Source organism: Kryptolebias marmoratus, linkage group LG15, assembly GCF_001649575.2.
Source record: "Kryptolebias marmoratus isolate JLee-2015 linkage group LG15, ASM164957v2, whole genome shotgun sequence".
Classification (NCBI taxonomy): domain Eukaryota; kingdom Metazoa; phylum Chordata; class Actinopteri; order Cyprinodontiformes; family Rivulidae; genus Kryptolebias; species Kryptolebias marmoratus.
In genome coordinates, this window is record NC_051444.1 from 25066003 (window position 1) to 25082377 (window position 16375).

At 40.6% G+C, this 16375-nt stretch overlaps 1 protein-coding gene across 22 annotated transcripts in view; it reads left to right on the plus strand.

The window, feature by feature from the left end:
* The window catches only part of madd (MAP-kinase activating death domain), a 46433-nt gene extending 30058 nt beyond the window's left edge, over positions 1-16375 (plus strand). For 3 of the 22 annotated variants that reach the window (XM_017414229.3, XM_017414236.3, XM_037979752.1), the window contains 17 exons: positions 561-611; positions 2871-2974; positions 3153-3236; positions 3597-3755; positions 4420-4540; positions 5526-5588; positions 6813-6933; positions 7049-7154; positions 7244-7354; positions 7438-7545; positions 7619-7783; positions 7900-7972; positions 8093-8199; positions 11673-11681; positions 12281-12350; positions 15222-15268; positions 16253-16375. In XM_017414229.3, the coding sequence (XP_017269718.1) occupies positions 561-611; positions 2871-2974; positions 3153-3236; positions 3597-3755; positions 4420-4540; positions 5526-5588; positions 6813-6933; positions 7049-7154; positions 7244-7354; positions 7438-7545; positions 7619-7783; positions 7900-7972; positions 8093-8199; positions 11673-11681; positions 12281-12350; positions 15222-15268; positions 16253-16366 (1613 nt within the window). In that variant the 3' untranslated portion in view covers positions 16367-16375. The remainder of the gene's footprint in view (positions 1-560; positions 612-2870; positions 2975-3152; positions 3237-3596; positions 3756-4419; positions 4541-5525; positions 5589-6812; positions 6934-7048; positions 7155-7243; positions 7355-7437; positions 7546-7618; positions 7784-7899; positions 7973-8092; positions 8200-11672; positions 11682-12280; positions 12351-15221; positions 15269-16252) is intronic. The other 19 variants (XM_037979753.1, XM_037979769.1, XM_037979754.1 and 16 more) reach the window with 10 other exon arrangements.

Here is a 16375-nt window from a genome sequence, read left to right on the forward strand (position 1 = left end):
CCCCCCACCCCTATTTCTACCCATTTAGAAGTTGCACCTTCAATTCTACAGAATGCTGTGAGACGTGCATCCCAGCTTCTGCAACCGCTCCATTTCACTCGCTGGCTTAATGGCCTCCCAACCCCCATCCCATGCTCCTTTTTCTGAATCAGCTGTATCTCTTTCCCACCTTTTAGCTCTGGAGAGCCAGACACATGCGATGGATGGATTCAGGTGGCCTGTGGGTCAGAGCCAAAGCTCTTTCCGCTGTCACCGTGTGGCTCTCCAGGACTCTGAGCTGGGAGCTCTTTGTGTGTGTTGTAATGTTACCCGAGTAGCTGTTGCACCCTGTGGATTTAATGAAGCCAAATACTTGTTTTATTTTTTCTTCTTATGTTCAGAACAAACCACAGCTACATGCAAGCATTACAAAACACCTCCCTTCAGCAATGACCAAATTTTAATGCTTCTTTTTGTTTTGAGTTTGGATTTAAATGCTCACCCACCATACATGCCTTTTCAACCAGCTCTCTGACTCTCTCTCTGTCTTTCTCTCCTTGCTTGCAATGCATCTTGGGTAGAATTGTGGAGCAAGCACCAGGATAAGCAAAAAGCTATGGAAAAACAACAGAGTAAGAAACTTTTCACACACCAAAAGAAAAAAAAAGAAAAAAGATTGGGGTGTGTAGCTGCTGAAATTTCTTTCCACCCCCCCTCCTCCTTATCTCTTCCTTTTCAAACCTACTAGTGTCATCATATATGATAAGATAAAAGGGATTAGGGTGGAAAACCTCCTCAAAACAGGTTTAGAGTCATCCTGTTGGATTATAAGATCATGCTTTACTGTTGCTTCATTGTAAACTACAAAAGAAAGAAAATACGTGGTTAAGGTTAATGTCAACTTAAAGGTATCAAGTTATAATTTTGTCCCAAGTTGAGGCATCAGAGCTCCAGTACTTCAAGTATTGAATTATCAATCATTTCTTTTTATTTGGCTTCAAAGGATCCAGACTTTCTTGTAATTTTTTAAAGCGTTTTTCTTTTTTTGTTTGGCATAGCTTTAGGCTTTCAAAACTTAGTTCAAGGTTTTGTCTTTGGACACGGTCTGCTTTTTTTCCACTCTTACTTGACCATTTTCAGAAGTGATTCAGAGGAATTACTCGGGCATTAAAAAGCCTCCAACGCTCTAAGGTTGAAATAGGGGCTGTGTCTACATGTAATGAACAACTTGGTAAAGAATTTTAAATGAGGCACTTTGCCACCAGCAGCCTTTTACAAAGACAGATTCTTCACATGTCTTTAGATGAATCTAAAATATACCCAAGATAACAGTCTGACAGACTGAAAGTAGGACTTCAGCACCAACGGGTCGACTCTCAAAGAGCTATTAGCCGAAAGCTCGTCTTCTTGATGGATATTTCACATTTCTCAAAGACACAACATGACTTTATTTCAAACTTTGTACAGCACATTGGTCAGCGAGAGTTTTTAAAGAAATCAACGGTAACTTGACAACATGCTGTCATGGTCAGATACATAAAGCGGACAGAAAACAAGTGAAAAAAGCAACAAAAGCCCCAAAGAAAAACTTTGAAAGGCTTTTAGAAAGAATTCAAAACAACTGCTCAAAACTAAACTAACTAAAGATTATTAGAAAGTCTGACTCCTTGAAAGCAAAATACAAAGAAATTCTTGGTGATTTAAAACGTCTGCACATTATTGTACATTTTACAGTAAATGCACTAAGTTTCTGTGTCCTCCACTTAAAGTCTGGTTTAAATTCATTAACTTGGGTTTCCTGTTGTCACACAGATATGCTGTGATAAATGACCTTGTTTGAATTTAATTTCATAATTAAGATTAGGTATGTCAACCACTTTTTGTATATCTTTTTTTTTAAACAAAATAATAATAGATTGAATGGTTCACTGATGTTGGCAGCTGCCACAAAACGTCCGGTTTGTTATGAGGTCCTTGACATAAAAAAAAAATAAAAATAAATCAGTTTTCTGTATTATTCTTCGGCTTAAGCTTAAGCAGAATGTAACTTCTTTATTACAGTGTTATTTTTTTTCTTGCAACCATGCATCAAAAAGAGCTAAACTAAATACCCACTGCTCTGTCCTGCTCTTTTTTTTTATTTATTTATTTTTTAAACTGTCCTCTTTTCCAGTTTCAAGTGGCTCAGTGTAAATTTTGCATTTCCAGCCAACATTTCCCAGTTGCTGATGCACTGAAGCCGTCACCAAGTGGTTCAGTTAAATGTCACAAAAAGTGCAAACCAGATGGACGTTGTAAGGACGTGCACGTCACCACATACCCACCTACGGAGATGATAAATAACAGTCACACTTGAAACAAGAAAATGTCTCCTTTACCAGCCATGAGTTTGTCTGCATGCCTAACTGCCTGTGTCTGTTTGCTGTTTTTGGTGTAAACTGAACCACCTGACTGAGAATTAGTGTCGTGCTCTTGCCATTTTCTTTTCATTTGGAGTGTTTTCGCAGTTGCAATGTTTACCGCTCTATGCTTGCCTCTTTGGTCTCTCCTGCCTGATCTTTAAAGATTACCGAACATGGCTAAGAACCTCAGTCTAAGTTTTCTCACTTTTATAGAACATATAGATAATTCTTTCCTTCCTTTTGAGATATCGAATCTGAAATGCCATGCAATCATTATTCCTTGGCTACGATAAGGCTAGTGGTATCCAGTGTGCTGTGCCATGCGCACGTGGAGCATAATAGTGTTTAAGAGGCTTTGGCACTTCAGATGGATGCAGTGTCGGTGTTTCTGTGCTGTGCTGGCTTTGAATGAGGCAGCTCTCAGCGAGGTAAGGAGATAATCTGGTTACGTTGATGAAAACGGGGCTGAGTGATGCGTGTATTTTGCAGGGTCCGAAGGAGCAAAGCAGCAGCGCCCGCAGGCGGCTGACGCGGAGGAGAAAAAGTCACAGATCAGCGCTGATAGCGGCCTCAGCGTTGCGTCAGGATCCCAGGTTTGTGCGATTGGGTGTAGTCGCGTGGCAGCTTGTCGCCCGTCGTCACGTTCGTTACAAACGAGGAGCACTTGTCTGGTTTTGCTGTTGGAACGAAATGCAAAGATTCACGTTTACTTGCACCACTGCAGAGTCCCGCTAATTTCTGCCTTCCTCCTTCGTTCCGTTGGCTTGACAGAAGAGCGACACGGAGTCTGTAACCAGCTCGGAGCCCCCAATCCTGACGAGAAGTACCAGCCAGGACTCAGAGGCCAGCACAGTGGTAGGGCATGGCCAACTCGGTTACTGCGCACTTTATATTAGCTCCTGTCTGTGTAAAGCATCATATGTGATCGCCAGAATATTAAGTTATAATTTATCCATTTTGTATCCATCATACATGTGATGTTACCCTGGTACAAGAAATGTAATATGCATGGGAAGAAAATAATCACATTTAAATAGAAAATAAGAAGATCTGAGGAAACTGTCCCAGTAACGACAATAACTAGTGAGGGATGTCTTCTATTACATTTACTTTCTATGAATATAAGTTTTCAACATTTAAATTTCAATGCAAAAAGTTCTACATGTTCGAAATGTCCACACGTGTTTTGCCTTACTGTGAATTTTTAAATTGTAGATAAGTAATAGCTCTGGAGAGACTCTTGGAGCCGACAGCGATCTGAGCAGCGCAGCAGGGGACTGTCTCGGAGGGAGAGCTGCTCCTCATTTGACTCAGTCCAGAGGAACCCTGTCTGACAGCGAGATTGAAACCAATCCAGCCACGAGCTCAGTGTTTGTGAGTAAAAACAAGCAGCTTTTGCTGAAAATACTACCCATTATAGAACAGTATTCTTGAAACTTTAAAATTTGTGCTCTGGTAAAAACAGGCCTTGGAGGTCTCTGGATTTTAGCCAAGAATAAGCTCCGCCTGGCAGTAAAATGAGCAAAGTTCATTTATATGTACATTGTCAAGCTCTGACTTGGGGTCCTTAAAGAGGCATAGCAAGGCCTTAGAGATTCTATGTTGGTAATGTCTTCTTCTAGGCTTTTAGATCAACAGTAAAGTCACCCCTCACACACTTGTTCCTTCGTCTCTCGTTGGGAAACAGCCTGTGCCTCATCTTCACAGCAATGTCTAACATAAAACCTAACACGCTGTTTTTCAGTGGTAAATAATGCTGCAGGAGATTATATTTAGTAAAACTGCCCGCTTTATTTAAATTCCACTAAAAACAAAACTCCCACATTAAAGCCTCTGACTTATTACTGTTCCTCTATATCAAATAAAAACAGTATTTTTTAAGACCTGCACATTATTGCTCCCAGTTTTCCCCTCAGTTTGTGTCCATTATTGGCACAAACTGATAGTAAATCAGGCCTTTATGAAAGATTAGACCAAACAGCAGCTCTTTTCTGTGTGATGGATGCCACAAGCACACACATTTGTGGTCGTTCTGCAGGGGAAGACTCACACTCTGAAGCCAGGCGCTAAAGAGCAGGTACCTGCGGTGGTGAAGGGCCCGCCTGCACAGCCCATGGAGGACATCAGTATGAGGATTTATCTGTTTGAAGGCCTGCTGGGTAAGCGGCGCTCTCCTGCTTCCTCCGCTTTCTCTTTTAGGTCTATGGCCAAACAGTTTAAGTATATGACGGTAACATTTCCTGTGGGTTCTTAACAGATGTTGTCTTAATTCCTGTGCTTTTACTAACATTAACTTTGTTATTTACCATGAAATATTTAACTTGAAATTTTAAACGCACTAAGTATGCAGTAAGCTGTTTATTTCAAATTGCCACTTGAATAAAGTGGTTTGAACTGAGAGAGAATTAAACCTTAAATGCATCAGATTTTGTTAAGTTTGGTTTACTTTAGAATGTACGAAATCTGAAAAAAACTTTCTAAAACTGTTAAAAGATTTACTTTTATATTCATTTTTAGGAGAAAAGGACATTAGATAAGTGAACTGTTTCACTTTCCAGTGTTACTCTCTAATTAAAGACACTGAATTCAGACATTAATAAATGATATGTTAAGTCTAAAGTTGTTTGATTTGGAAAAACTGATAATGAAAATGAATTTAGGAGGAATACAACTGTTAAAGAGGGCCAACAGGAAGTGGGTGAAGGAAAAAAATCATTGATTTTTTTTATGTCAACATTAAATTAAAACTATAACTACTGATAGGAAAATATGTTAAGACAGTATGTTGAAAGTGAACTTACATTACTTAAATGTTAAGTAAACAGCTACAATCCAATAAGTAGATAAACATGCAGTATTTCTGTCACTTCATATCTTAGCTCCAAAATTATTTTTCTCTCTTGATTCTGTTAAAAATGATCTGTTTCCTAATGTCTGTTTCAAGCTCGGGGCTGTAAAGTGGTGAATAAGTGTGGAATAACTTGTGTTTTGTTTCTGTGCCGTGCGTCTCTGCTCGCTCTGCTCTCGTGTTTTTGTTTTTGTCATTAAATCTACTCACACCTCTTCGCCTAACCCCCCCTCGCCCATTCTGGCTGCTTTTTCTTTTCTTCCCCTCTGCTGCTCTTGATGGGAAAATTCCTCCAGGGCGAGATAAGAGCTCCGTTTGGGATCAGCTTGAGGATGCGGCCATGGAAACCTTTTCTCTAAGTAGGGCTGGTCTCTTGCCTTTTCCTTCTTGTTTTTTTATTTAATGTTGAACTTGTGTGTGTGCTTAGCCCAGCCGGCTCGATGCTCAATCTTTTATGGGACATGGATTTTTCCTGTTCATTTGCATGTCTGTGTTTAACGTTGATGAAATAATAAAAAGATTTCCAGGAAGTTACCACTAGATGACTACAGAATGGAGAAAACCATTTTTATCCATGAAATAATTCTATATATTTAAATTTATTGTTTTCTGAATATATATGTATATATATATATATATATATATATATATATAAGCTATTCAAGTTTGACTGTAAACAAGATTCCTGTGCAATTTTGTTTCAACAAGCAGAACTAAAAACCTTTATGGGCGCATAGTTATAGTTTTATGAATATTTCCTTTTCAAAATTCAAATAATCAGCTGTAAAGTAATTACCTTTACCTTACTGAGTCACTCTAACTGCTGACAGGCTATGACCTTTTATTTTTCACATGTATATCCAAGATTAGGCCTGAAAATGTCCCTTATCGTACACACGCTTCAGTAACAAATCTGTAATCCTAAAACACCTGGTGGATTTGCAGTAGACGATACATTTCAATTAACTTCAACTCGCAATAGTGCGCTTAAAGTCACCGTTCCCTTCTTTGGACGGAAAAAAAATCAGCAATAATTTTGTTTTTAATCTGGTTTGGATGCAGAATTCCTGTTAAAAAAGCAGTGATCAGATTAATGGAGGTGAACAAGTATTAATTTTAAGCTTTTTAATTTGTGCAAACAGGATGATTTCTTCAGTTTTATTTGAAAGCCAACATGTTTCAAAGTGTATTTGCTGCTTTTGGAGAATCCCTTCAAAGTATTCTCTATCATTGGTCGACGTTTGTTTGTGTTTAGATTGAGGTGTAGAGTTCATGTTTGCGCTTCGTGTAGCCCGTGCTGCAGTTCTGTTCGTAACATGTTGACGCCTCATCCAGCATTTAGTGGCAAATGTTACCTTTACTGCTGAATGGTTGATGCCGCTAGGCAGTACTATTTCGGCATTCGCTAAATATGGAAAGGCTACTAAAAAAAATGAAGCTGTATTAACTTCCACCCTCTAAACATAAGTTTGAACTTATTACAAATAGGAAACGATGTTGAAGTACAGAATGTGTGCTTGTGGCTGCATGTTGTAGAGCTTTCTGCACAGCGGGAACTAGATGCGCTGACTTCCTGTTTTCAGGTAAGGAGCGCTCCACCCTCTGGGACCAGCTGCAGTTCTGGGAGGACGCCTACTTAGATGCTGTGATGTTGGAGCGTGAGGGCATGGGGATGGACCAGGGACCTCAGGAGATGATTGAAAGGTTCAGCTTAACCCGGCTCTTTTTTAAAAAAAAAGTTTGATTGATCGCCAAGTCTTAGCCTGTAACCTGTTTTTAAGGTGGTCACCAGTTGAGTCTTGTGTGCCCCCCCCCTCAGATACCTGTCTCTGGGAGAGCACGATCGCAAGCGTCTGGAGGACGACGAAGACCGGCTTCTAGCCACCCTGCTGCACAACATGATTGCATACATGCTCATGATAAAAGTACAAAAGCTTGTTTTTTGTTTCGCAGTTTATTCACTGAATCGCGGAGGTGCCATACACTTTAAATACGGACGTTTTTACTCGTTCAGGTGAACAAAAATGACATCAGGAAGAAAGTGAGGCGCTTGATGGGCAAGTCTCACATTGGCCTTACGTACAGCCAAGAGATCAACGAGATCCTGGATAAACTGCCCCATATGGTGAATAGCCATCGTAGTTTTTATTCAGCTAGGTCAGCTCCTGTGTGTTTTCTGTAATGACTTGCTCTAAATAACACGTGCAGAACGGCCGCGAGCTGTCCATCAGGCCCAGCGGCAGCCGTCACATCAAGAAACAGACATTTGTTGTTCATGCCGGCACAGATACAACAGGAGACATCTTCTTTATGGAGGTAGGTCAAGTCCAGACGATTGTATATTGTCTCAGATGTGTGGATGTAAGTGTTTTTTTGTTTTTTTTTTAAGGTTTGTGACGACTGCATAGTCCTGCGCAGCAACATTGGCACCGTTTACGAGCGCTGGTGGTACGAGAAGCTCATCAACATGACTTACTGCCCGAAAACCAAGGTTCTCTGTCTGTGGAGACGCAACGGCCAAGAGACGCAGCTCAACAAGTTCTATACCAAAAAGGTCTGAAGCTGTGCGTCCTGTATGCGCACTAATTCATATATATATATATATATATATATATATATATATATATATATATATGTCTCACTCAAATAACTTTCCTCTTTTCATCCTAGTGTCGTGAACTCTACTACTGTGTTAAAGACAGCATGGAAAGAGCTGCTGCAAGACAGCAGAGCATTAAACCAGGTGAAGACATTTTTTATTTTCCTCTCCAAGCCATTCACCTGCATCTTGAACCCGTCAACCAGTCAAAACTCCACAGCTAAGCCATGATAAAGCGTCCCCGTTCTACACCTTCACCTTTAGGCCCGGAGCTGGGTGGCGAGTTCCCGGTCCAGGACATGAAGTCCGGCGAAGGTGGACTGCTTCAGGTGACTCTGGAAGGAATCAATCTGAAATTCATGCACAGCCAGGTAAGAGGCCCATACCACAGCAGACTATAAAAAGAACAGCCTCTCATTTCACACAAGGGCATGAAAATTAAAGCGAAATTACTCACGATGGTTCAGACTTCATCCCGTCCTTCTGTCCATCTCTCTGCTCGTCTCTCCCGTTTGTCTCTGTAGCGTTTTTGTTTCATCTTGTGATGTCTTCCTCTATTGCCATCAAAATGTTCATCAAAAACAAGACGTCTAACTGATTCCACCGCAGCCGATTGGCCTGCGCTCGTCCTGCGCTCGTCCTGCGTAACATTTTTCCTTTAGAGGAAGAATCCCTGTTTGTGCTTTAGCTTTTTTTAATTTTAATTTTTTTTTTTTTTTTTAATTTTGCTTTTTATTTTATTTATTTATTTATTTTCCCCTCCCCCCCCACTATGTGTTTTTATTTGTGTACACGTATGCACGTCGTTCCCGAACACGATTAACACATCCCCGCCACACATCTGTGGTGCTCAGACCTCATGTTTGTCTGCTGTGTGGGAGGAAACGAGGTGTTAATCTGTGTGTGTTTGTTTGTTGTGTAACAGTGATAAGACAGGTGACCCGAAGCCAAGACTTTTCATTAATAATTGGTTTTGTAATAGCAGCTTTCGACTTAAGTTCCGATCAGACGCTGGAAGCAAAGAGCCTTTCAGAGAGTCCCTTACCCACTACTACTTCTTTCCAAGTAGACTGGACAAGTACAAGTTTCTTTTTTTTTATAATTTCCATCTATAGTTACATGGTATACCCTTTTTTTGGTCATGCAGTCCTGCCTAAAGGGAAACCTCTCTCCAATCCTTATGTAAAACTTGTACAGTCTCCATGACTTAGTTCTGGCTCCATATGTAATGGTTTGTTTTCAGAACTGAAATGAAACAAATATTGTGGAGTTTTGTTCTTTTTTTTTGCATTTTTCATGATTCTACCTGCAGCGCCAGTGGCTGCTATTAGTAAGAGCTAAAGTTTTTGCTTTGTTAGATTTATCTTTATGGCTATAATGTCAGCGCAGGTTTTATTCTAATTAGTTGTTACTATTTTACTTTTGTTCTGTCAAAAAAGTGTTTTTTTCACAACCAGGGTGAAGCAACCCTTCATCCACACTGTTGCCCCACACAACCACTGTTTTCGCTACTTATTTACTTCATTTACTCGTAGTCTGAAGCTGTGCATCATGATGCAAAGACTAGAAGGACTCGAATTCAACAGAACAGTCTGAATACACAAAGATATAAGCCACTCAGAGTACCAACTTTCTGTGAAATGTAAATAAAAACAGAATGCAAAGAATTGCAAATTCTATAAATCCGTATTTTATTCTCAATGGAACATAATGAACAAATAAAATGTTGAAACTAAGAAGTTGTACCATTTTGGAGGGATCCTGTCCCAACTTTTCAAAAGTTTGGGACAGGATCAACAAAAGGTAGTAAAAGTAAGTGATACAAATAATAGAACAGCTGGAGGAGCGTTTTTCAACTAATTAAGTTAATTGGTAACAGGGCAGTAAGAGGGCTGGGTATAAAAAGAGCATTTTAAATGCTGAATCAATCAAGTAAAGATAGGCAGAAATTCTGTTTCAAATAGTGAAACAATTTCAGAATAATGTTCCTAAATGGAAAATTTGGAAGTATTTCAAAATCCCATAATCTACAGTTTATAATATTATCAATTTTTTGTTCAAAGATTTGGATAAATGTCTGTGCTGAAAGGTCATGGCTGAGAGTCAGTATTGGACAGTAGTGATCTTCGGGCCCTCAGGGGCCACTGCATTAAAAACGGGTTTGATCTTTTCAGGAACACTTCCACAAATCATTGTCTGTAAACACAGCTCACTGTGCCATCTACAAATAAATAGAATAGAATAGAATAGAATAGAATAGAATGCCTTTATTGTCACTATACGTCACTAAAAGCTGGTTGAAGCTCTATCATGTAAAGAAGAAGCCAGATGTGAACACCATCCAGAAACGCTGCCATCTTCTCTGAGCCAAAGCTCCTTTAAAATGGACTGAGGCAAAGAGGAGAACTGTTCTGTGGTCAGACAAATTCAAATTAGATTTATTTTTCTGGAGACCATGGATGCCATGTCCTCCATACTAAAGAGGAGAGGAACCACCTAGCCAGCTATCTGTTCACAGTTCAAAGACCTGCCTCTCTGATGGTATGGGGGTGCATTAATGCCTCTGGCGTGGGCAGCTTACACATCTGGAAAGGCTCCATCAATGTAGAAAAGTATATACAGGTTTTAGAACAACATATACTCCCAACCAGATGTCTTTTTTTAAGGGAAGGTCTTTCATATTTCAGCAAGACAACAGTAAACCATTCATTACAACAACATGGCTTCATAGAAGAAGAGTCCAAGAGCTGAACTGACCTGCCTGCAGTCCAGACCTCTGACCAATAGAAAACATTTGGCTCATCATGAATCATAAAATCAAGTAAAGACCCAGGACTGTTGAACAGCTAGAATCCTCCATCAGACCCAAAACCTCCAGCAGCTGCTCTCCTCAGCTCCTGGATGTTTACAGATTGATGTTAGAAGAAGAGGAGATGATTCACAGAGGGAAACATGGTCCAGTCCTAACTTTCTGAGATGTGCTGCTGCCATAAAATTCTATATTTCCTTATTTTATCCCTAAAAATGGTGCAGTTTCTTAGTTTTAACATGTGATATATTTACCGTGTTCCATTGTGAATAAAATCTGGGTTTATGAGGTGAGCCAATCATTGCATTCTGTCTTTATTTAGATTTTCCACCACATCTCCACTTTTTTGGAACTGGGGCCGTAATAGACATTGTTATTTTGTTGAAACTTTGCTGCAGTTGTTGCAGCGGTTTGTATTTGGAGATCAGTTTCGTGAAACCCTTGCACCAAAGGTTTTCACAGGTTTTTTTTTTTTTTTTTTTTTTTTTTTTTTTTTTGCTTGTGTCACATTTTTCACTTGCCCCTCAGCGGGAGCGTTATTCGGCAGCTTGGAAAATCTCGGTGAAAGACGCTCATTCCGGCACGTAGTGAGTGGGCCGGGAGGCGGGGTGGCGGCGTTATTAGGCGGCCGTGAAATGAGGAGTCAGAGGTGGGGATTTACTGTCCGTCAGCGGCTGCTGTGTGAGCGCGGTGCGTTGGTGCCAGCCCTTGTTGCTGGAGGAGGAGGCATGGAGGGCTCTGGGGGACTGACATGTTTAAATCCAGGAGAACAAAGGTGAAACTTCTAGTCCTCTTCCTTTTTTGTTTTGTTTTGTTTTTTCTTTCTCCTATTTGTTAGGTTTTTTTTTTGGGAGGGGGGGGGCGAATCTTTTCATGACGTAGTATCTTTCTGAATATCATTGGCTCGACTCTTTGATTGGAACCGTTACGAGGCTCCTGCGGGCAGCGTGGTCTCGGAGTGTCGTCGAGTGTTTGTGCTCTTCTGTCCGATAATAATCCAAACCATTTCTCTCCCATGCTCTCTCCCCCTGCAAGGAGCGGAAGGTACACAACCTCTGCTGTGTTTGCTTACTAGCAGTTACATCTTATTGGGTTTCATTTTCTTTTCTCTCCTTTCTTTTTTTTATTTATTTATCTTTTTTTTTTTTTTTTTTTTTACTGTTGTAGCTGTATGGCAAGTCTAATTTTCTGTCTTTGTCTTCATTTCGTATGGAACTTCCATGTATGCATCATATGGGCCATATTTGCATCTCTGAGCATAAACAATATATATATATTTTATTTTGTTTGTTTTTCTAAAGAAACCTCAAGTTTCCGAGGCACTCATTGATTGAACTTAGCTTTGAACAGACTAAATGCATTTCTCCTCATTGCCCATGTCTGTGTTTGATCATGGAAACTTCTCCTAGTGTCATTTTTGTTTTATTTTGTTTTGTTTTATTTTGTTAGCTGCTAAAAGCTTGCATTCCATGTGTAGCTGTTTCTTTTTTTTTTTCCTTTTCTTTTTTACCTTTCCATCACACTGATTGAAACGAGTTTAACATGGCTAATTTTAATTTACCTCTGAAGTGTTTACTCTTCATCCGGTGTTGTTTAGTTAATAATGTTCTGTCTTGTTTTTGTTTGTTTTTGTTTGTTTTTAGGTTTTCATAGAGCTGAGTCACATTAAAAAGTGCAATACAGTGAAGGGAGTCTTTGTCCTGGAGGAATTTGGTAATTACACCATCTATTGATTCTAGGCCTGTACTCGGCACGGCAGTAACTCAGCTTCGTGGCAAATTTATTGATGAGAAGCTCATAAAGGTTTCACTAAATTGGATCCTCTCTCTGCTCGGGGGGGGGGCGCCGAGCTTCTGATGTCTGCAGGGGTGCAGGAGCGGGTGCTGAATTTTTCAGAGGATGTAGATTTCAGTCGTTCAGTCGCCCCCTTTTGCGGTGCCGGAGCTGCACTCGATTTAGCCGACGGAGAGGGAGAGAGAGAGAGAGAGCCGAAACGTTTCGTCAAACACAACCCGGTCGTGTAGTTCAATCTGACGCCCAGCCGAAGCTCGTTTCAGACGGGAGCTCAGTGCCGACAGCGTTCATTCTCATATCGGCGGCTTTTCTGCTGAGCTTCCACTTTTAAACGTACAGGAAACAGAAACAGAACATCTGTAGTATTTACATCATGCTCTAAATCATGTCAGTGTATGTATTAGCATGTTAGCATGCAGTGATGGATGGAAGCAGCTGAAATGATCACCTTTCTCACACACAAAATGGGTTTTTATAGCTACATGTTTTGCTCTACAGCACACGAGTCAAACTCAAGGCCCGCGGGCCAGATCCGGCCCTCTGTAACATTTCATCCGGCCCCCAAGAGAACGTTTAGATTTCATCAGGTTCGGTCCTCCAGTCTGGTTCAGATAGAGTCTCTGATTCTTATTTTGCTTAAAAAAATTTAAACCTAATTAGTGAAGTTATCTCTTGACAGTGACTTAGAAGCCAACAATATATAGTTTTAATTTCTGTATGATCAGATTTTTGTTGATGGATTTAAAAAAAAAAAAAATCAGTTTTAATGTTCAAAAATTCATTTAAAAGCTGAGTGAGGCGTAAGAAATGACTGCTAATGACGTGCTTTTTGAAGTTTGATCTATTTGTCTGCGTTCATTAAAGTCTGTTTGCTCTAAATTCTGTAGAATCTGTAACTGGGAAAAGGTCATTGATATTTCTATATGAATGATTTGACATAATACATGTAAAACTAAGGTTAATTTACGTAATTTTCAATACATATTGATCATGACTGGCCCTCGGCTAGGACCAAATATTTGCATCATTGGGTTTGACACCCCTGGTCTACAGTAAGCGTGTGATCAGATGGAGAATGATGGGATTTTTACTGTTCGACACCGACTCCATGATCACTTCTACACTGCTCTACACAAAACCTAAACACTTCAGCTGCTGATTCAGCACTTTCAACACGTGTACTATCTGTTAAAAGTCTACAGCATGCTTTAAACCAGATTAACCCCGCTGCTGTTTGGACTACGACTCCAGGAATTCCCGTTTAAAAAGCGCCCCCATTATTCATGATAAGAAGTTCAAACTCAGTGGACTGTCCTCATAAAACATTACGGGTGGGAACGCTCGGTTAGCAGCTGGATTACTGGAAAGTGAGTTCCGTCTGAAAAGAGTTGAAACATTTTGCGGCGCGGCTCGTAAATTTAAAAACTAAAAAAATAAAAATGTGTCATTTCCAAACGTGGACAGAAACTCTGGGCTGTCAGTCAGTGCAGCTTGCATTGTCCCCACGGAAACGAATAAACTAATAACCCAGTCTGATAAAATCCGCACATTAATGTGTTTAATAGAAGTAGTGCAGTGGGAGTTATTTCAGTTCTCAGCTGTTTAAGTGGTTTTATCCTTAAAGAAAACTCAAAAAAATCCAGTTTAAAATGATTAAAAATGGACATTTTAGGACCTGAATCTAAGAGCAAGCGTTCAAACGTCTGAGCTCTGAAATCAAGATAGACTTGAACGCTTATTGGTGTGACGGGTGGATGGCAGGGAGCAGAGCTTTTTTTTTTTTTTTTTTTCCCTCTCCATCTCTTCAGTTTGTGTGATTAGCGGGGGTAGGAACGGTTAGAGCTGTCCTGATGTTTAAAGGCGATTCCTGAAAAGCCGGGCTAGGTTACTGCCGTGCCTCTGTGCTGCTTTTGTAATGTTGCTCCTCATCTTTGCCACTATGAAAACCTTCATTCTCCAGCAGGTAAAGTGTCGTCACCTTTCTTCTTTCAACTTCAGTGCGTGCCCATCATTTCCTCATTTCATCGTTTCCTCCTCCTCCCCCCTCTCCTCCCTCCTCCACACACACTCTCTCTCTCTCTCTGCACCGACGAGTATCCCCTCTGCTTCGTTTCACCACCTGCTTTTCATTTTTCTGAGCTCACCTCAGACACCGTCCCCCTCCCCGTGTGGTCGCCATCGTCCCAGACTCCCGCCTCTGCGTCTCCGCATGTGCGCGCGGAGATCTTAGGCGGGATGCCGTTTGTTTCGGGGGGGTGGGTGGGAGCGGTTGAGCGGACGGGTCAAACATTCCCCAGCCCTCAGCATCTGTCCAGATGTCAGCCTCTTCATCTCTGCTATGGGTCCACAGTTACTAATGAAAAGTCTCGTAGCCGCCTCTCGTCGTCCACACACGTCTTCTAGTCACAGGGGCGTAGGGAGGAAGGCTCGTCCTTTTTTCCTCTTTCTCTCGTTTGTTCCTCATCGGTCAGGCCGTAGAACCTGTTGTTTAAAAAGAACCCTTGTGGTTTTATTTGTCCATGTGGTGGGCCACGAACGTGTCACCAGCAGCCAGCTTCCGTAGATTTATCTGCTTCGATTGGTGATTAAAATGAAACTATTTAAACTTAAATTGATTTGGCCTGAACCAAACGAGCAATCCTCCCTTGTTTTGGTCCCAAGTCTTCCTTGAGTGCGATGCTGGAACTCTTCTTGGCCCACTTGTTGTAAGTCCAGCCCTGTAACTCCTTCGAAGCCATCGTGGTTCCTGCTGCCTTTGAATTCTTTGTTTTGTCTCTTGCACTGACATAGTTCCTGAAACTAAAGAAGTGGTGATCCACAAGTACAAGACTCCCATGGTGAGTCCTCCTTTTTAACCCGTGCTTTTTCCTTTGTGTCGTTTCTTCGAGTGCATTGAACCCCGGCGTTCGCTTTGTCCATGTTTTACCTGAGCTGCGGCTCCTGAGGTCTTTATGAGTGTGTAGCGGTGACATTTAGCAACTTGACTGTAATTTTCTTCTCAAAAGTAAACATCAGTGAGACAAAAATAAAACAAGAGCCTGAGTTCTGTGTATTTGCAGTGGGCTGCTTTACAAATATTACATTTTTTTTTAGCTTCACACACTCTGGTTAATGCTTTAGTTTCATTAAAGATAAACAAAAGGAAGTTTAAAAACATATTCTGTGTTATGTTTTAAAATTTGTTGGCATAAAGGTGTGAAAAGTAAAATTTTGGGGCTGAAAAAAGACCAGAAAATGGTGTCAGATTTTCACAGATATTGGAAAAGTACATAGAAAGAATACGAGCGTAAAGGAAATATTAAATACGAAACGGTTCACCGTCACATCTGAGAGTAGCAGAGCCTGGGGTCACGCAGGAGGCCACTTCCTGTCTGGATTAAAAGAAAAGATTAAAAAAATAGTTACGTTTTCCCTGCATGGTTATTCAGCGCTTGATGTGGACCCCACCCGCCACCATTTGTGACACACTGTTAAAATGGCCGTCATATCAAACTACTTACTTCTGGAAAGAGTTATTTGTTGAAGGATGAGCACAATAAAGTGCAGCATTTCATTTAATTAGTTTTGACTTTTATTTTTCTAAATTCTGTTTTATGAGGCAAACACATTTTCTACTTAAAAAGTAACAATTAAATATTAAGTATTTCAAATTTTATGATTTTTTTTATAAATGCAGTTGTCACTTAAACAGATAGTCATTTATGGTTCCCATGTGTTTTATGCTCGCTGCATTTCTACATGATCTCAGTGAAGTCGTTTAGATAATTTTGAAGTTTCTTGTCATATTTTGACCTGTTTTTTCCTTTTTCCCTTCTCTGCAGGCACATCAGATCTGTTACTCGGTCCTCTGTCTTTTCTCCTACGTGGCGGCAGTGAAGGGGAAGGAGGGCGAAGGAAAACCCAAGATGCTGTCGCCGAGACCCCTTCTTAGCTAGTCTCCCCGC